Source organism: Fundulus heteroclitus, chromosome 11, assembly GCF_011125445.2.
Source record: "Fundulus heteroclitus isolate FHET01 chromosome 11, MU-UCD_Fhet_4.1, whole genome shotgun sequence".
NCBI lineage: Eukaryota > Metazoa > Chordata > Actinopteri > Cyprinodontiformes > Fundulidae > Fundulus > Fundulus heteroclitus.
In genome coordinates this window covers 26,426,869-26,447,804 of record NC_046371.1, presented here as the reverse complement: position 1 = coordinate 26,447,804, position 20,936 = coordinate 26,426,869, and the positions used below count along the sequence as shown (strand labels likewise).

The window sequence follows — 20,936 nt, the reverse complement described above, 5'->3', positions numbered from 1 at the left end:
GAAGGGAAAATAATGTCCCCAATATACGCGGAGGTGTTAGAAATTGTAATCCATCATCCAGCACCGCTGTGATTTGAATTAAACAGTTTCTACGTGCATCCAGAATTGTCACGGCTTTATTTGTGCAGCAATAGCTGATGCTGAACGCTATTGATTATTCTGTTTGACGGGCGATTTCTGCAAAAAAGCTGAGTTTGACTTTTGTTCAGCACGGGCTATTATTCATTTTAGCAACCATTCAGCGATGTGTTCATTTGTACAGACTTTATAATCCTTTATGTATGCGATCCCTATGAATCACATACATGCTCCATATTGCTATAACATTACACTCATAATGATGCATTTACAACTACTAAGCATCCACAGAAATACATTAAAGTTCCTCCTATTGGACTTTAAACTGATTGAACTCTGTCTTTAGAGAATACCTGGCAAAGACTAACAATAGGAGTCTAACTAAATCAATGAAACTAGCTGTAGAGCAACCCGACCTTTAGAACAAAGAAGTCATAACTGTAGAAAGTGCTTTAATGAGGATAAGGCAGGATGTTTGTTCTTCTCTTTGCAGTAAGTTTGAGCTACAATGGTTATACTCATACACACTTAAAAAAACAAGAAAATGGATTTACTTTCTCGCATATTTTGAGAATCATTAATTGGCATCAAATGCCAGTATGTAACCAATTTTTGGTTTGGTTCTTCTAGCCACAGTCTGTCCTGATTGCAGCCAGAACTATAGAATCACGAAACCTGTCGGACAACTCTCAAAAAGTCACTCATTATGCACCACTTGGAAGAAATATAAGAACAGATGAAAAGCAAAGTCATCTATCTATCAGTCTAAAAAAGGTTAAAAAGCAATTTCTAAGGGTTTGGCACTCCAGCAAAGGGAATATATGGAAAGGAAGACTTCTGAGATCCTTTGGGTGTCACTAAATGGTTTGAAATTACCTGTGTTGAACAACAGAAAAAGCCTGGTCTATCATGGCAAATATACAAAATTACAGATAACATTTAGTGATCCAAACTAAGTGACGATTAGAAATTCAAGAGTTTTCTGACTTTGATTCTTACTTGTTGCCCCACATATTGATACACAGAAGTGTCTCAACAAGGAATATCATAATCAAGTTTTTTGTGTCCGCAATAGTCTACTGAGCCAAGTTATTTGGGGTGGGGAGGAGGAGGGGGGGGGGGGGGCATACATTTGTGCCCCAGGCTTTAGGAGAGCTTTTTGCCAAGACAATGTAGTTATTAAAAGTAGTGATTTTGTCTGGAAATAAAAGTTTCCTTTACAAAATGATTTATGAATTTTAATACACACTGTGTAAAAAACAAACTGAACCAAAAAGACAGCTATCAGAGGCACACAAAGTCAACAAGGTGAATAGGTGATTGAAACAGTGTGTGAATCAAATTCAGGGAATTATTTTAGTCCAACAGTTTCAGAGACAAAAAAAAGACTACTTTAAAAACTACGTTTAAGGGACAAGGCAGCAGCAGCTGTGGTGTGCCTGTGAGACAGCGCTGAGGGAAGTGGGCATTCTTGTGGCAGCTCTCGCTGCTGCCTCAATACGGTGACTCAAGAACAACTGGTGCTTTCGGTAAAGTCACCATTAAAAACAAAAAAAGTCGCTAAAAGTTACTTGTTGCGAGTCGCTTTTTGAAAGGAAATTGCAAGAGAGGTCTGAAAAGTTGCTAAATATAGCAACAAAGATGCTAAATGGGCAACACAGGACTGTTGTCCCTAGTTTTCCTTCCCTCCTCAGAACAGTGCACAGTGGTAGACACCACCAGCTAACCCTAGGCAGACAGGAATGAGCAGGCGGTGTTGGTTTTTCAAAATAAAGTAGGATTTTAACATTCCATGATATTTAAATTAATTTCAAACTCATATTATAGCTAGTATAAGTACGCAAATATTGGCTGTACAAAATATAGGGTAAATATATCTCACATGCTTTACATTGTTTTGCCATATAATAAAAAATAATAATTCTGATGGTATGGGGGCTTTTATTTTGCTGTGGCAGTGCGCCACGATCAATTACATGTAGCGAGAACCCTGAAACTGTCACATAACAAACGAACAAACAAACAGAACGTGAACGTCAATAGCTTCCATCCAATTGTCATGCAAAGTTTTTAAAGTGTTTAAAAAAAATGAAAGAAAAAAAGTGAATTAAGTTTCCATCTACTGGTTTGGGACGATTTAACCAGGGCATGCAAAGGATAATTTTATCAGAAGACATGGCTGTAGTAATCAGGAAGTAGAGGTTGCAAACTAGCATGGTCCACACATCTAAGAAAGATGGAGGGAGGTTTTCAGGACTATGTTGCTATTGAGCAAGTTGTAATTGTTTTGTCATGCCAACTACAATTGTATGGAAATATCCGGGAAGATGTAGAAACAGCTGATCAGTTGAGTGAGGAAATGTTCGATATGTCAGAACTTACTGGGCAAATGTGTTTCCATTTCTGTTTTGACCATTAACTCTTTTTCGAAAAACCAAACACCCCTTCAAGCGAGCACAAAAACATGTTTACGAAATTGAGTGAGTTATTTTGAATTCTGCCATTTCCATCAACTTTTTCTAATGTAACACGTCAAAATGCAGATAAAAAACCCCCCAATAAAACAAAACGTTGATGGGTGCATGACTACTGTCAAGGGTAAAAAGCAGATTGTTGAAAACTCTGAGCCATACATCAGTAAAGTAATAAGTAACACCTATTATGAAGTTCTGCAAGTCGTAGTCAACAAAATGTAACTATTTTAAATGCAACAAAGACATTATAGTTCTGGGATCATATCAATACATTTTACATAAAACTCCTTCCCAAGAGTATTGATAAAAAGTTTTTACACAAGCAGCTTTTAGGCTAATTTGGCATGAAATGCAACACACAGTGGCCATTTTTGAGATGAATGACGTGGCTTTCTGTCCAGGGCAGGATTCAGCTGGGGGTATCATACACACTTAAAAAGGTTAGTTGACAGTCAGAAGTTCCCCGGACAACGTTTTAATTGGTTATTAGCATGCTATGTCAATGGCGAGTGGGTGTTCTCTTCGCTTATGCACAGTGAAATCACATATCACAGTTAGATTGCAAGCTGTAGCAGATATTCCATTTGAAGCTTTCAAATTTGAACTAACTATGGATAACTCTGAAATTACATTAGAAAAAAAATCACTGTGTATATTTTCTTCCCACTGGGGAGAGACTCCAGGGAAGACCCAGAATTCACTGGAGGGACTATATATCCCGTCTGGCCTGGTAATGCCTTGGGGTCCCCCAGAATGAGCTGGGAGGATGTCGCTGGGGAGAGGGATGTCTGGGGTTTCCTACTGGACCTGTTTCCCCCACGACCTGATCTAGGATCAACAGAAGACCATGGATGGATGGATGGATGGATGGATGGATGGATGGATGGATGGATGGTAGTGGGGAAGTGTAGATAGCTTCAAATGAGAGACCATCCCAGGGAAGCATTGTGTAAAAGTGGCAACCGTCTACATAACTTGTAAGCTCAAGTCAGTATATCTCCATTAGCTCTTGACACTCATTTTTGGAGGAACTTTGGTTCCTCAAAGTATCATTATAGCATCTTGTAAAATATTACATTAAATTGAATTGAACGTAATCATTACAGAAATACAAAAATGTTTAGAATAGTTTCAAAACAGTCATAAAACATTTAAAGTTACAAGTGATGGGAGTTTTCAACGTCTGCTTTTCTAACTTCCTGTAGCAGCTAGTTGTGCTTCAGCGCTAATGCTATCTTGCATACGAATAGGAGCAACAAGCGAACGCCTGCTTTCAGCAGTGTTGTTTGTTATTTCTGCTTTATTTTTATTGTACAGCAGGGCGATCATTGTAAACTCACCATAAATCATCAATATACCAGTGAAGACATAAAAAGTTGATCAGTAATTATAAGAACGGTTTGATTTGCTGTAATCCTAAAAGTAATTATTAAGCTGCTTAATGAGAAGATTAGAAGTTTCATTCCCATTTTTAAATAATTAAAAAAGGATAAATAATGTTTTTGAAAATCAACATGCCTGTCTCTTTTCCAATCAGATGCGTTTATATGCAACTTCTCAGACCAAAGGCAGGATTTTGGCAAAACCTAATTGAAGTCGACAACCTTTGAGGTGCATCCATTTCCAACTCTCAGTCTACTGTAATTTGCATGCCAAAAATAAACTAACCACAAGCAATCCGCTTTAATGTGATTTTAAGTATTTTTTTCATCAATGAATGAGAAGTTTATCAAAAGAAAACGAGATCCCCCCCATTGCCCCCCTGAGACTTGAAATTGCGTTTAATCTGCTGTTTAGAAATTTCACTGAAAAGCTGCTCTTAAAATGAAAGGCACAAAGCTACATGCTGCTCATCGCCACATTATTTATAACAAGGACATGCAGATATAACAGCAAAAATGACATGCTGTATGCACCAATGGTCACAATGACAGAATTTCTCTATTGGTGAAACATTTACTATTCAACTTATTTCAATCAATGATGTCTGACATCTTGAACTCTCGGTTCTTTGATTTAGCAAAAAAAAAAAAAAAAATCCTGCAAAACTTTAATTTTGAACAAAATAATTCATGGACCCTTCCCTGTTAATGTCAGATCCGAGTTTCTTCCACATCCTTGGACACCACTCCACATCTAGGATTTCTCCTCGACAAGATGGCCAAGTGGGGCAGTGCCAAGTCAGCCGAATCAGGGACCAATATGACAGAAGGCGAAAACACAACATTTCATCTGCTTCTTTTTTTTTTCTTTGTTGAGTAAAACAAACAATTCCTATTTATATGTAATTTCTTTTAAAATTCAAATTAATATGTGTAAGGAAAAATAAATAATTCATTGATGTTACAGCAACATTTTCTGCATGCTTTCCTACAAAAAGCTTGCAGACAGGTGGTGTGATTGAACAACTTATCTTTATGCTGGAAGTCAGAGTGAAAAATAATGAAATGTTATATGAAGCAATAAGGAAAAGAGAATCCAAAGATAATCAACATCATCCTGCAAAAATAAATCAATTTTGCTCTGAGTTTAAACATTATTCCTGACTCCACCGCATTTGCCTCAAATGCCATTACTTTTTCTGACAAGAGAGGATGATTTATGGAATATATTTTAAAAAAGCTTATTTTGATATAATCAGCATAAAGCACTGGTTCAGACTGAAATGGAAATGCTGATGTGATTCATTTGAAGCTTTCAACTCATCTTAGATGTATTGTTTACATGTACTTTGAATAGAAATGAAAGGGTAGTTTTAGATGAAAGGATAATTTTCGATGACATAAAGATGAATGAGATGTAGAAAAGCAGGATCCGGTGTGCTGTGCAGCCATGCATGGTTAGGCTGTGCAGTGAGAAAACGTTAAAAGCTGTGTGTGCGAATTGTTTAATCATAAAGCCCACCATGTTTTATCTTTTTTATTTTAATTTTTTATCAGAAGAGCAATTCTAAATGAAAAGAATTGCTTATAAAAACAACTGTATTCCTCATAATCCAATGTATTACTAGTATAGTGCGAATATATTTTGCTGTTTCAATTGCCTCATACTTTTTTATTATTATTGTCTCATGTTTGTATTTTGATTATTTCTTTGCTGTTACGTTTCATAGCTCCTTCTTTCTTTAGTTATTTCCTTATGCTTATTATTCTTAAGTGTTGAGCTTTTGGATTTCTTTATGTTTCTGTTTTGTTCCTCTTTAGATTTTAATTTTATTTAGATTTAGATTTTAGATTTTATTAAGGTTGTCGGTTTGTTCTATGTACAGTTTGTAATATTTCCTTTTTAGATTCCTCCCCTCAACTGTACTGTTTCCTTTGGGCTCAGTCATTCCTCATCTCCTCCTGATTACCTTCCCCTGGTCCTGCCCCACTTCTCTCCACCCGCTCCTCTGTATTTAAACTCCCCAGTTTTCACTTTTCATTGCCTGTTTAGTCCGTTGACGTCATGCTCCCTGTTTCTCTGTTACATTCTCCATACCCAATGTTCTTCGTACTGAGCTAATTAATACGTTAGCCGTTTTTTTTTTTTTGCCTATATTAAAACCTTGTCTTCATCTTACAGCATCTGAGGCCTTGTCAGGATTTTGGTCCTGCTAAAACCCCGCAGTTCATGACACAAGCAGAGCAACAATTTAACTCTCACTAAAATTCAGCGGCACAATGTAGAAAATCACAAATAATAAAAAAAAAAAAAAAAAAAAAATGATACTACTTGTTGAGACTCACAATTATTGTCACCATTTCCTTCTTTATTCCTGCAAAACAGCTGGAGACCAATTTCCTCAGAGTAGCGGAACGAGCAAGTGAAATAATTACACATTTGCTGCTGTTGATTTTGTTCTTGCATAAATAAAACTTAAGAGATTTCCTCTAAAATCATACAATAAACATCAACCTAATCTCTTGCAAACATTTTAATTGAGGTGCTGCAGCTGGGGGAGCTCAAATTTAGCCTGTATCAAAGTGATTGTTACGCCCACTCTTAGTGGCACCCCGGGCTGTCTGCTTTACTGCCTGAGACGTGGGCAAAGCCTGAAACTATTAAAACAGTTTAAGAGAGGAGCGCGGGTGAGGGAATAAGGGTTGGGAGAATAGAAATGTCTGCACTCTGATAATTAAGCTGCCTAATTTTGAAGCCTGGTAAGGTCTTTATTCATTACACGGTGCCATCAGTAATCAGTGGAGCTTATTATTGAGAGCGTATGGGCAGGAGGAATATTTTTATCTCAGAGAGTTTCCACAGATTACTGTATACTCGTGCAGTCTTTCAGAGACTACCTGTGAGTTTCATTACTTAAAAACAGTAAAGAAGGATGCTGTGAGAAGGAAAAAAAATGTGCTCTCTGATGCAGTTGCTGCATAGTTTAATCGTATAAACACAGCTCTTCTGTGAAGGAGAAAATCAGTGATCAAACAGTAGCTCCTGAAAACCAAGGAACGGGGACGGCAGGTCAAGGAGAAAGCTGTTGTGGAGACGTTTAAAGCAGAGTAAGGTTATGAAATGATAGCTGCACGGTAGCTGCAGAGATCAACGGCTGATTGAGCTTGCACTATTTAAAAAAAATAGAATATGACAAAACATCAGTCGATTTCAATGAGACTGACAAGACTCCAACATTTTTGAGAGGTATTCTACGGCATTTATTTTTACAATAAATGCCAGAAGTTCACACTTCAGACACGTTTTGGACATTATAATATGCGGATAGTACCGAGAAAAAAGGGCATTAAAGCCTAAACCAGTGGATTTAACACCTGAACCTAATTTAACACTTGCAGTTTATCCCCTCTCCTGGGGGCTAACCCTATTGGTGGTTGAGAAACCTAAACCTAAGGTAGTGGATTTATTACAACTTCATTAGCTTCCCACCTCTGGTTGGAAGTCAATTCGGGCGATTTCGGGAGGCGACTTTATGATATTTCTTATTTATTCATTTTTTTTATTGACGTCATGAACAACATGAATTAGAGTCAGACAATCAGGGATAACAAAACAATAAACATTTTGGGAGCGACCTGATTTCATTGGACTTCCGGCGTGTTCTTCTGGCATTGATTGTAAAAATGGCGGCGCCATAGGGTACTCTTGACGTTTTTTGCAGCTGTAAATAAAGCGAATGGCGTGTGACAGAAAAAAATTAACCCTGTACATCTCCCCGAATGCCCCATCCCCACCATGAAATATGGTGGTGGCAGTATCATACTGTGGGTAAGCATTTCTGCAGCAACGACAGCAAAACTGGTTAAGAAGGGACGGTAAAACCAACGGAGACAAAGTCCTAAGACATCCAGCACGCTAAAACCTAATTTTGAGGGCCTGAGCTCATGAGCAAGAGGAATATTTCAGGAAATGCTGACCTCATGCAATATTTCACAGTCTTCTCTCTGGCTCTGCAGGCACAAACATTTACTTTTTATATGTTTCAAAGCAAATATTTAATAAATAAATATTTAATGTAAGAGGGAAAAGATGTGTATGTGCAGATGCATCTGCTCCGGTGCCATAGGGGGGCTCTGCTCTCCCTGAAGGCCTTCAGAAGCAGCTGCTCTATGAATGAAGTTTTTTTTGCATCCGTTTGTATGTGTGTGTGCGTTTGTGTGTGTGTGTGTGTGTGAAAGCCTCTGGGAAAGACAGGGCTCGCATGTCCAGCTAACACACCAGCTGAAGAGCAGCGAGCATCAAGTGAAACACAAATCACACAAGTCCTTCGGCAGACTGGCTTGAAGGGCTTCACGTGAGCAGAAGCGGCTGCACCCGTCTCTTTGCGTCCTCCCTCTGGACGTTTAGGCGGGCCCGCGAGCCGCTTGCCCGTCTTTGAAGTTTAGGAAAATGCCAGCTGTCAGCTCTCCGGCGCTAGGAGAGGAAACTGAGAAGTTGTGAAAAGTAAAGCGACGAAAGGGGGAGAGACTCATCAATTTTGTTCAAATCCCATTACATCTATTGGACAGCAGGGGGATTTAGAAGGTCTCTGAAAATTATAATCATTAGTCTCAACTTTGGAGGAAGTCCTCTGGGATGAAAGCAGCTAAATGAGGTGATGAGAGGGAGACGGATGTGGGTGATGTTTTACCCGCCGCTTAAAGAACCTTTGTTTTAAGGATCCATTTGTTCTAAACGCCTGAAACTCCTTCATGTTGTCTTTATCAATTTGACTCTGCAAGTGAGTGTATCTTCATATCCCCCCACACCCTCCACCCCGGGGTATGAGACACTTAAAATTCTAAATCCTTTTTTTTCTCCATAATTTATGATGGTTATTGAATATTCTGCAGGTTCAGGCCTCTGGGCTTTACTGTCCTGATCTGCTCCAGCTAACAGTATTGGCTTGTTATTCTGCGGGACTTAAAACACTGAGGTTTGCAGATAACCTCAGTGCACTGCGTTCTGCTAATGCAGCAATCCGCCCCATGCTGATTATCCTGTTATCCAGCAGTGGTGTACGCACACACACACACACACACGCAATTATACACACACTTGCAAACACACAACGCGTTCGATACATGCGGTGCCTTGGGATTTTCCTTTAATGACAAAAATTGCTTCAGTACAGACTGAATGACCAACTCTGCAGTAATGAGCGTCCACAGGTGAATCTGCAAAGCGTCCACTGAGGTGAACAAAGCTGCGGCGAGAAAACCGCAGCCACAAACCAAAGCTGGCACTGCAGCATCGAACAAAAGGGTTATCCGCTTCCGTCCGTGATATTACAAAATCCCGATCTATAAAGACGTCTGTGCTGCACCGTTCAGTGAACAGGAACCGACACGTTAACGTACGTCTGTGTTGTTTGGTTACGACCATAAACTTCAAAGTATCTTATTAGTAGTTCATGTCATAGACCTATACAAAGTGTGCAGAATTAAGAAATGAAAGACGAAAGAGATTAAAATATGATTTTTTTACAAATGTAAACCTCAGAAAAGCGTTCTTAACTCCAATACTTCTTGATTAAAATATGTGATCAACTGCCTTCAAAGGATCACCTCCCCAGTTCATGAACTAAACCTATGTGTGAAACAACAGGATCATTTTAAGCTTTCATTCCACAAATTTGGTTTTTAAAAAAGAAAAAAAAAACACTGTGGAAAGATAGCCATAAAACATAACATTTTTTATGGGAGTAAAATTCTGTTTGTGTCAGCAAACTGAATGCAGTGCAACATTGTAGCAGTTAAACAAGGTGGTGGCAGCATCATGCTGTGGAGATGGTTTTCATCTGCATGAGCAGAGGAGATGCTCTCAGGTTATGGGCAGATAGAGGTATCTAATCACAGCAATGCTGCAAATGACTTGAGACTGGGGCGAAGGTTCACCCTCTAGCAGGACAATGACCCTAAACACAGTCAGAGCTGAAAAAGACTCTACTTCAAAATTATGTGCTGCTTTGTGTTCGTTTGTTAGATAAAATCCAAATGAATCCCTGTATTTTCTGGTTGTAACTTGTCAAAATGTGGAAAAGTTTAAAAAGGTAAAGAGTAGAAATGTAGTTTTGCAAATCACTGTGTGTACCTTGTGCTGTAGCTTATGTGATTTTAGTCTTCATGAGGAGAACAGTAGAATCTGCAGCAGTTTCCTAATTTTACACAAACAATATCCACAAAAGGACATAAAGTGAGACCTAAAGAATCACCTTCATGAATCAATGTTAAATTCTTACCCTGAAATAATGAATCAGTGACTGCAACCAAAACAGGCACATAAGGCTCATTTATAATGTTTATATTTAGAAGTGTCCAATTTAAAGTCTTGTATTTCAAATGAATCTATTCAGTAAGATCAAATATTCAAACATCAGCTGGAAGTATAGAGATTTTCCTAAGTTCAATAGCAGAATAAATACCCACATGTGGTGGTGGTCACTGCTATCCTTAGCATAAATAAGCAAAACAACAGTATATATGTAGAAACAATATTTCTCTTTGTTTAACATGAATATGCAGCATGACTATGACTCATAATGATCATTGCAGAGGCACTTTGTCTTATTTTCGGGAACCAAAGGCATTAAAGCCCGCTCTCTCAGAGCTGAAATAGTTACATTATCCAGGTTAATGGTTAGAGCTCTGCATACTACCTGATTCGATCTGATTTTATTTTCTAAGATTTAGACATCACCCCATTGTTATAGACCTAGAAAGGTTTGTTAAATGCAATTTCATAAAAATATATTTTTTGGTTCCATTTTTAATGACAAATTCAGTCGGGCATCTTGGCTTTTCAGAGGCTTGAATTGTCTTATACCATTATATAAAGAATAAAGGTTTCTGTTATGGTTCATAAGCACTCCAACCAGTGAATATATTAATAGATTGCGGTACTGTAGGTATGATCAATTTGAATGGCAAACTGCTTAGCGTAACTCAAAGCTAATAAAAAAAAAAGGCTCACAGTGTATATGAAGTGAGGGTTTTGTAAAAGGAACAAAGCCACAAATGAATGCACAGCGAGGTGACTCTTGAGAGTTCAGGCCACCACTAATTAAACCTCGGATATAAGCCTCGGTGTAAAGTGTGCATTCGGCTGGAGGAGAAGAGCGTTTAATGAGCAGGCCACTGGTTTGCACGGAACATCTTGCATATTTCCAGCTGACTGCTAAGTGGTTATATGCTAAATTATGTTGCAGAGATTTTATACAATGTCTACTGAGGATGAAATAAACCATCTGTTGCAAACCACTTACTATCATATACAAAATCATTTTTTACACGTAAAAAAAGAAAAAAAATGTCCCGTCTTTGAGCTTATCCCTACATGGACATTTAGGTAAGAGGCCAATTGTGTCACAGTTCGATCTTGCAGTATGTTTAGTAACTTTCATAAAGGTAGAAAAATAAGCAGAAGAGAAACGCAGCGTGAAATTCATATGATTTACCATATGAACACATATCACAGTTAAATATGGAGACTTAGTCAACCAAAGATTTCCATGTCAGTTTGCATCAAATAGCATCGTGATGCGCAAGAAAAAGTCTGTCAAGTACGGCCCAGTCTAGTGAGCCGTTGCCTGTTTGCATTTCCATTCAGTGGAAAGTTGTTGCCCGTCGTGTTGGGCACATTTTTAGCGCGGTAAGAAAATTGGGCCTTGGGCCACAGCTGGTTAATATTAGACGTTCAGCAACAAAACTAAAGGGCTATTTTACTTTTTTTCATGGAAGCTGAATGCAGTTTTCTTTGTCATGGCTTTGTTCAAAAATTACAAAATAACAGTAGATAGATTGATCCCAGACTCTTTAAAACAGTTTAGATTTTTGAGAACAAGCATACAATGTAGAAACAAAGAAAGGGGGGGGGGATTCTTTGTTTGAAAGAATAAATTAAATATATCACATACAAACCTTTATGCAAGAACCGCCACGGTGCAACGAACCGCCGATTTCCACTCAAACCTGCTGCTGTCACATCTCCAGAGCCTACTCAGGCAGAGCGAACAGAGCCGGGGCACGGCTTAATATCTTTATGTAAATTCCAAGCAAGATTTCAAATTCAAAAGGTGCAGGGGAAGCTGCATTTGGTCGGGTTATCAAACCCGATCAGAGTCAGTGCAGCATATGCACCCGCAGCTGCTTTGAGCGCAGGCCGCTGGATGTGCTCACCATTTTGCACACACGGATGAGTCTCCGTCTTTGTTTCTGCATCCTCGCGTCTCCTTTCTTTTTTCTTTTTTTTTTACACAGAAAAATCACACACAAGCAGATATTCACAGGTGGAGCAGGAACGGTCCTAATGCAGCACTTGGCTCTATTTTGGGTCTGTTTTATGTCAACATATGTGCCTCTCTGCTCCTATCTTCACCTGCCTCTCACTTCGCTTTAACAAGCTGTCACCCCAGTCACGTTGCTCATAGTCTTTCATTATCTCACTCCACAAGGACGCCTAAGACTCAGACATCTTCCTCCCCCCTTTCTTCAGTCTCTGCAGTCATCATCCTTAACTTTGCTCGTTCTTATTTCTAGGATTTGTCCTGAATTCAGGTAGGAAGTGCAGCAATTGTTGTCTTAATGAAATACATCGATAAAGTTTCCCTTTAACCCTCCTCAGAAGCAGAGCTCCTTAGTGAATGCCTTTTACCATGGGTTTTCTAACCCATTTTCTCTGTCCCCTAACTTGCACAGTGAGTGTCCCTGTTGTGCTAAGAAGCAAGGGCTTTATAAGTGATTACCTCCTCCATGCAGGAGGGCGACACACACATCCTTTGCATTGTGGTGTAAGTATCGGGGAGCCCCCCATGATGTGCAGGCTTTCCTCACTCATTAAAAAGAGCTGACTGTGCAGCCCTAAAGCCCCAGTCCTCCTCCGCAGTGCCCATGCTGGATCGACACCAGAATGTAACAGTGCAGCACATCAGTCTCTCAGAGGCCTTAAAAAGCAGCTGCACCACCCCGTAGCTCTGCCAATCCCTGGACACGGCTTTCTATAAGCGCAGAAGTGCTCTAATAATGCTCAATGGGAGGTCCTGACAGTTTTATTTTTTTTTCTTCAAAAGATCCCCCACCCCCCCCTTCCCCTTGATGGTTCAGCATATATGCTTCAGAGAAAAAAGGCTGACAATAGTTTGATGATAAGAGTCCCGGAAGACGAGATTCGCTTTGTTTCAATGAATGTAAAGAGTTTAGCCGTTCTCGGTGGTCTTGAGGTTCAAAGCGTAGCAACATGTAGAAAACCCGTCAATGCAACAGAAAAAGTCAATTGGAATCAATGTCCCTCTCATGGTACAAAGAAAAAACACCCCCAATAAATTCAGGGGTTTATTTTAGGGCTGTCAATCGATTAAAAAAAATTAATCTAATTAATTACATACTCTGTAATTAATTAATCTAAATTAATCGCATATAATTTTTGCTCTGAAAGTATTTTAAATATTTAAATTCAAATGATTCAATGAATAATCAGCATTAGATACATTAAAGTGCTGTTTTCAACAGCAGACAAACTGAACTAAACAGATGCCAATGTCAAACTGAACTCATCCGTCCGTTCCGTCCGTTCGTTGTCTTCCGCTTATCCGGGGTCGGGTCGCGGGGGTAGCAGCTTCAGTAGGGAGGCCCAGACGTCCCTCTCCCCAGCCACTTGGGCCAGCTCCTCAGGAGGAATCCCAAGGCGTTCCCAGGCCAGCCGGGAGACATAGTCCCTCCAGCGTGTCCTGGGTCTTCCCCTGGGTCTCCTCCCGGTGGGACGTGCCCGGAACACCTCTCCAGGGAGGCGTCCAGGAGGCATCCTGACCAGATGCCCGAGCCACCTCAACTGGCTTCTCTCGACGTGGAGGAGCAGCGGCTCTACTCTAAGTCCCCCCTGGATGACTGAGCTCCTCACCCTATCTCTAAGGGAGAGCCCAGACACACTACGGAGAAAACTCATTTCAGCCGCTTGTATCCGGGATCTCGTTCTTTCGGTCACGACCCAAAGCTCGTGACCATAGATGAGGGTAGGAACGTAGATCGACCGGTAAATCGAGAGCTTCGCCTTTTGGCTCAGCTCTCTCTTCACCACAACGGATCGGTACAGCGCCCGCTTCACAGCAGACGCTGCACCAATCCGCCTGTCGATCTCCCGCTCCATCTTCCCCTCATTCGTGAACAAGACCCCAAGATACTTGAACTCCTCCACTAGGGGCAGGACATCCTCCCCAACCCGGAGAAGGCACTCTACCCTTTTCCGGTTCAAGACCATGGTCTCGGATTTGGAGGCACTGATTTTCATCCCGGCCGCTTCGCACTCGGCTGCGAACCGCTCCAGTGAGAGCTGTAGATCACGCCCCGATGAAGCCAATAGGACCACGTCATCCGCGAATAGCAGAGTTCAAACTGAACTCATGTCAACTGAAATAATAATAGAAAAGATAACCTGAATTTAACAGACATCAACATATTCCATATTCCAATCTACTTTTTAGGCTAATTATACACAATTTAGACCTAGTGCTATTTTAACAAACAAGCATTTTATTAGTTGTTATCTCTTATCTGATGTATTTCTGATGTTTGGCACTTTGTTTTACCTCGTGTTAAAGTGCTCTTTAAATAATGATAACAATGATGATGATTATGATCAGAATAAAGTTTTGCATCACCTCCCAGAAGCTGGAAAGAAAAGAGACAAAAACATTTTTCACAGCTCACTTAGTAACTCTAATATTTTAGTCTAAATACTTTAGCCTAAATATTTTAGGCTAAAATATTACACTTTTTATTTGTTTTTCTTCAATCCCACGGTGATGTTTAGTAGCCAAAGGCTGCAGCATTTTGATTTAATTCATCTGAATGCAGTATTTGCAAGCCATACTCTGATTGGATGGAAAAAAAAACTGTCTGTGATTGGCTTTAACAGCTAAGCGAGCGCACAGCTGGTGTTGAGCGTGGAATGAGCAGGTGTGCGCGAGCAAAGTAGCGCGCGAGCAGAGATGGAACTCACCGCGAGGACAGTGGGTTGAGAAGAGTTTTTCAGATCGTGCCAGACCGGTTCTGAGCGTTGAGAGTTGTCTCACTGCGCGCTTGGATTGGTTCCTGCTCGCTCAAACAGAAGACACGAATATTGCTACATAGTTGAGCGGCAGCGCTGTCTTCTTCTCTGTCTTCATGCGCCTCCCCTGTAACTCTTTGGCGCCCCCCAGGGGAGGCGCGCCTCACCTATTGAAAACCCCTACTATACGACATTGATTAATCTGCGTTATTTTTTTTAATCCGTTATTTTTTTTTTAATTAATTAATCGAAATTAACGCCTTATTTTGACAGCCCTAGTTTATTTGTATGTATTTGGCTTCATCCTTGTGTGATAAATAGTAACATGGAGGAATCTGGGATCAGGGTCAGATCTTTTCAATGCTAAAACCCTGGAGTTGGCAGAGAAGGTTTTCTTTTTCATAATAACTGTGTAGAGCCATCTACAGGTAATGTTAAGGGGCTTTATGCTGAATTTTACCATCCTATATTGTTTGTTACAGTATCTGGGTAATCACAGGAACAGACACACACACATGAACATTCAACCAGAGTTGGGTTATTCGTTTAATACTTCCTTACTTTCTGTCGGTCTGATCGGGCTTTCAAGTAAACAGTGAACATAAAATAATTGATCATCCTTCAGGTTTGGAAAAACAACTAGCAAAAAGAAAGTCATAAAACACCCAATCACCATTCAGTATGTAGTGATCAAGGACTTGTCAGCATCTGAAAGGAAGAATCACACCCACAGGTTTCCCGGCACATTGGTACGTCTGCTCCTCATTAACTGATGTCGCCTTTCTCCGTCTCGCCCCCCCCCTCCCCTACCTGCCTGCTCCTTCTTCTTTTTGTGTCTCCGCAGGATCCTGCTGACAGTGGTGGTGATCTTCCGTATCCTGATAGTCGGCATAGTGGGCGAGAAGGTGTACGAAGACGAACAAATCATGTTCATCTGTAACACCATGCAGCCCGGGTGCAACCAGGCCTGTTACGACAAGGCCTTCCCCATCTCGCACATCCGCTACTGGGTCTTTCAGATCATCCTGGTGTGCACGCCGAGCCTGTGCTTCATCACGTACTCTGTTCACCAGTCGGCCAAGGCGCGCGACCGCAGCTATTCCCTGCTCCACTCTCACATGGACCACCACGGACACGGTCACCACGGTCGCCACCACGACCACCACGTCCGCAAGCTTCACTCCCGCAACATCAACGGCATCCTGGTGCACCCCGAGAGCAAGGAGGATCACGACATGGACGTCAAGGAGATCCCCAACGGACCTCGAGGGGCCTTCCCAACGCACAAGAGCTCGAAAGTGCGGCGGCAGGAAGGCATCTCCCGTTTCTACGTCATCCAGGTGGTGTTCCGCAACGCGCTGGAAATCGGCTTCTTGGCCGGCCAGTACTTCCTGTACGGCTTCAACGTCCCGGGGATGTTCGAGTGCGACCGCTACCCGTGTGTGAAGGAGGTGGAGTGTTACGTGTCCCGTCCGACGGAGAAAACTGTCTTCCTGGTCTTTATGTTCGCGGTGAGCGGCATATGCGTGCTGCTCAACCTGGCAGAGCTCAACCACCTCGGATGGAGGAAGATAAAGTCGGCTATGCAAGGCGTGCAGGCCCGAAGGAAGTCCATCTGCGAAGTGCGCAAGAAGGACGTCTCGCACCTGTCCCAGGCCCCGAACCTGGGCAGGACCCAGTCCAGTGAGTCAGCATACGTCTGACAGAGGCTTCTCCGCCTGGGAGCTCGAGGACCTTTGAAACTTTGGACAAGAGCTTTTCCCCGGCCTGCTCAGTAGGGCAAAAAGACTGGCCCCTGAATCCTTACTATTACCATCAAGAGCACAGGCTCTGTGCAGTCACAACAAAACCAGTCACCGAGCAGAGTTTTTGACACTCGAAGAGAAAATAATCACTTTTCTTAATAAGGGGGACACCTAAAACTTGTATACTGCGTTTTTCTGATCTCTCCCTGGGTGACACTAGGTGCTTACAGAGAACACAACACTGAAACTGAGCATTTTCAAACAATACTAAGATACTGTAAAGATAGTCTGAGGTTCTTTATGCGTTGCCTTTGCCGTAGGATAGGAATAAAAAAAAAATGACATTTTCCATATATGTGTGCATATGCAAGAGCTTAAGCGAGCGCATGCCTGCATACGCATGAGTGTGTGTGAATGGGAAGCCGAATGCTAAATTATTCTGAATTGCTGACAGTAAGGTAGTTATTTCTCGTTGTTGGAGAATAGTCACTTGATGGATAAATAAGCACTTTTTTTTTTAAACAGAAAAAAGCATAATCTATGAGCACTAGAATGATCAGCATAAACTGGAACACAGTATTTGTTGTTGTTGTTGCTGCTGCTGCAGGATTTCGTTTTGAAAAAAAATAGAAAAAGAAGAGAAAAGTCACGTCTTCTTCGTGTGCTTTGACGGATTTAGATGCCAAGCAGAGAAACAGACTGACGACGAGTTTTATTTCCAACACTGTGTCGGTGCACTTTGTTGTTCCTGGTGCCTCCAAGGCATGCCGTTTCCTCTCGGAACAGCTGAGAAAATCATGCCAGTATCTTTACTTTACTTTGTAAACGTCTCTCGCTGTGGAGAGCTTATGAATGGAGTTACACGCAGACTTTTTTTCAGTTAACCAGGGGGGAAAAAAAACAAAACAAAGAAATAAACGTAGTCGCAAATATTTTAACGCGTAACCTCAGACCTTTTTCACAAGCACATTTGGTGCCATATTTCCAAGCTAGTGTACATAGATGAAATGTAGTAATTACACTTAGCCTTTTTCCCTTTATCACGTATGAATAGGCTCCGAGTGGGCGGGGAGCGGGGGGTTTCGGTGCTTCTGAAGATTAACCATAGATTGCCGGCTTTAACAATATTTAGCATTAATGTGCTTTTTGTTATGCCTTTACCCTGCCTCTAATGGATACTCTGTGTCCCCCCCCCCCCAATAAAAAAGAAGAGTTTTATTTATTTTTTCCCCTTCCTTGGACTTTGAAAAAGGCATGTTACAGAAGCATCAATAGAATGGAATAGAATATGACATGTAACTTAAAAAAAAAGAGACTGTTTTATTTATTTGCATCCTGCTCCTGTGAAATGTAATAATCAGCATGCATGAAGACGAAAAACATAGAGACACGGGCAAAGAAATCTCGTTTTATGGGAATACCGAAAGCCGAAAACCTGAGAGGCGCCTCAACTGCAGCAATAATAGAGTATAACATGTGAAAAGAAATATGTGAATAAATGATTATGCAGTGATTTTGGGTGTGTCGTGTCGTGACAGTGAGCTCCGAATTAACAGTGCATTGCTACTGTTTTGCTTGATGTGGGCACATGCTAGGCTGCATCAGCAAAATGAACCTGCAGCATCCAAAGCAAGAATTTAACTGCACAGATAAATTATATTGTAATAAATCTAATTATCTGCACTGTAAATGTTGAATACATTTTACAGTAGGTGGATGTAACCACATTTGAACGGTATGTGCACTTTCACACATTTCTTCATGTCGCAGACACAAGCGTATTACATTTTGGTGGGATTTTATGTGATAGACCAAAACAAAGTGGTGCATGACTATAAGTGGATTAAAGTTTAACATGCTTCTCAAAATTGTTACCGATAAAAGACTGAGGAGGAGTCCTTTTGGGACTCTTTCTCTAAAGTTTTAATGCCTCTTGCTCGCTCTCCTTTACATATTCGCTCAGGGTTAGTCCGATCGCACGGAGAGTGTCTGTGAACATCCGTGTTTAAATCATCTCACAGCTCACAAAGCGTCTTGACGTGTTAGGATGTGCCCAGTTAAAGTCTTTCTTCTGATCCGTTCCATTGTGGCTGTAGGTTCCAGTGTTGCTGACCTGCAGGCTTAGATAAAAAGTGATTTCTATTTAACATACACCTGTGTTTCTGATGGTAAATGAGAGAGACATGTCTTAAAAAAGATAATAAAAGAATGAAAAAGGAGTACAATTTAAAAAAAAAAAATCAGTTTACATCTACTTTTTATTAATTAATGGCATGTTGGAAGTTGTTTATGCCCTTTTCAAAAGTGTATGGAAAAACAATCAAGTTCTTCTTTCCACTGATGTTTTTAACAATTTCTCTGTGGGGTTGAGCTCCAAGTCTTTGAGGCTGGAAGGCCTCCTGGCCATCGCCCCACAGTGCTCCTTGACATGTTTAAAGCTCAGGATGTTATTTTGTTGCCTAACCCTGTTTTAAACGTCTGCACATCATCCCTGACCAGCCGTCTGCGGCTCCTGGTCTTGACGTCAACATTCCTTCACTAACGTTCTCCAGCAAACCTCTGAGGCCTTCACAGAACAGCTGGATTTACGTCTAGATTTATGTACATTCATGAATATACACACGGCGACCCGGTATTTTATTTAGCGGCGCCTGAGAAAAGGGAGCTGAAGACAAACGCACGCCACTCTGTTAATATTTTTATCACTAAAAGATTTTGAAACACATATATCATTTTCTTCTACTTCATGCAGTGTTCTGAGATGCTCTATGAGGCGAAATCCGCCCAAAATGCATCAAAGTTTGGGATTGTAGTTTTAAAAATAATAATAAAAAAGCAAGTTCAGGGGGTTCATAAGCTCTGCAAGTCCACGACAGAGTGCTCGGGACAATGCGTTGCTTTCAGATGCGCAGACCCCTGCTTTACCATTTATTATTCAGCAGAGAGCAATGATACATCTCCTAGAGAAACATGAACACACTCTCAGGGCGTCTCCTGATGAATTATTGATATGTATCCTGTTCATTGCTTGATATGACACTCTTGAGCAAAGTAACCATTTCCATAAAACCAACACAAGCCGGCCTGCTTTCTGAACTTCCCAGCTTTCTGAGCCGTATAAATATCCCTTTCACACGTCTGACGCCCACCACCTCAGACCGATGGTGACTCATTCAGCGGGCAGGTGAGTTATTAGATGGGAACTGATAATTCCGGTAATGAGCGAGGTAACCGAGGGAGGGGAAGACAAGAGCGGCGAACCTTTTAGCGTTATTAAACCTTCAGACGGCGCGTGGCCACATCCGGGGGACACGCGGAGAGTGGCGCGGGACCCGAGGAAGAGGAACAAAGGTGATGCGGAGGAGTGTTAATAAAATGGATTGTCAAATATGTAAAGCAATAAAAGCTGTGTTTATCCCCCCCCCCCCCCACCCACCCACCCAAAGGCCACACATTCTTCCTGACGCACAGGAAGCCCTGACTACTGTGCCTGATGTAAACTATGTTAAGTCCCCCCCCGTCATTTAAAGCATGCACACTAATGCACACCGAGCGCAAATGCTGCAGCATCGCCGAGGATGTGACCAGGCCGGTTGCTGTGGTGACAGGAGGGCAGTAATGATGTTAAGCAGCCCAGAGACTACACCAGTGAAGAGCAGAAGCAGCGCTGCACTATATCTCCTGTCGCTCCCTGGTGCCTCGGCAGCCTACCCAGAGCAGGGAAGCGCAAATTCATTCGTGCTGAAAGTTTGACACATGGTGAGCTCGGCTCTCTGCTGCATCGCTGCAGTTACAGTACAAGTGCAGCCCTATAAAAACTAAGTAATTCATCCTTGTGAGGTGAGTGTTAAATGGTGGCTGAACCCTTGTTTCCCCCTTTTTAATGCTTATCCTCCAAGAAGCAGATCCTTTGTCAGATGCTTCTTGCTTTTAGACAGACTGGTGAAACAAATCTCAGGAGCTCTTCTCAATCCATCGGGGCGTCTTCCTTTCTGTCAGATCAAAAAGTGATATTCATCTATTATATAGAGTCATTGCACAGTTTTTTTTTCAAGTGTATTTTCACAGTTCATAAAACCTCAAAATGCTGTTTCTCAGAAAATATTGGAATAATACGCGACACCAACAAAGAATTATTTGAACAGTGAAATGCTATGTTATTGCCAACGTATGGCCT

At 41.3% G+C, this 20,936-nt stretch overlaps 1 protein-coding gene across 2 annotated transcripts in view; it reads left to right on the top strand.

Annotated features, from left to right (window-relative positions):
- The window catches only part of LOC105929329 (gap junction delta-2 protein), a 28,382-nt gene extending 10,110 nt beyond the window's left edge, over nucleotides 1-18,272 (top strand). For both annotated transcript variants that reach the window (XM_012867052.3, XM_012867053.3), the window contains one exon: nucleotides 15,859-18,272. In XM_012867052.3, coding sequence (XP_012722506.1) covers nucleotides 15,859-16,717 — 859 coding nt within the window. In that variant the 3' untranslated portion in view covers nucleotides 16,718-18,272. The remainder of the gene's footprint in view (nucleotides 1-15,858) is intronic.
- Nucleotides 18,273-20,936: the final 2,664 nt, after the last annotated feature.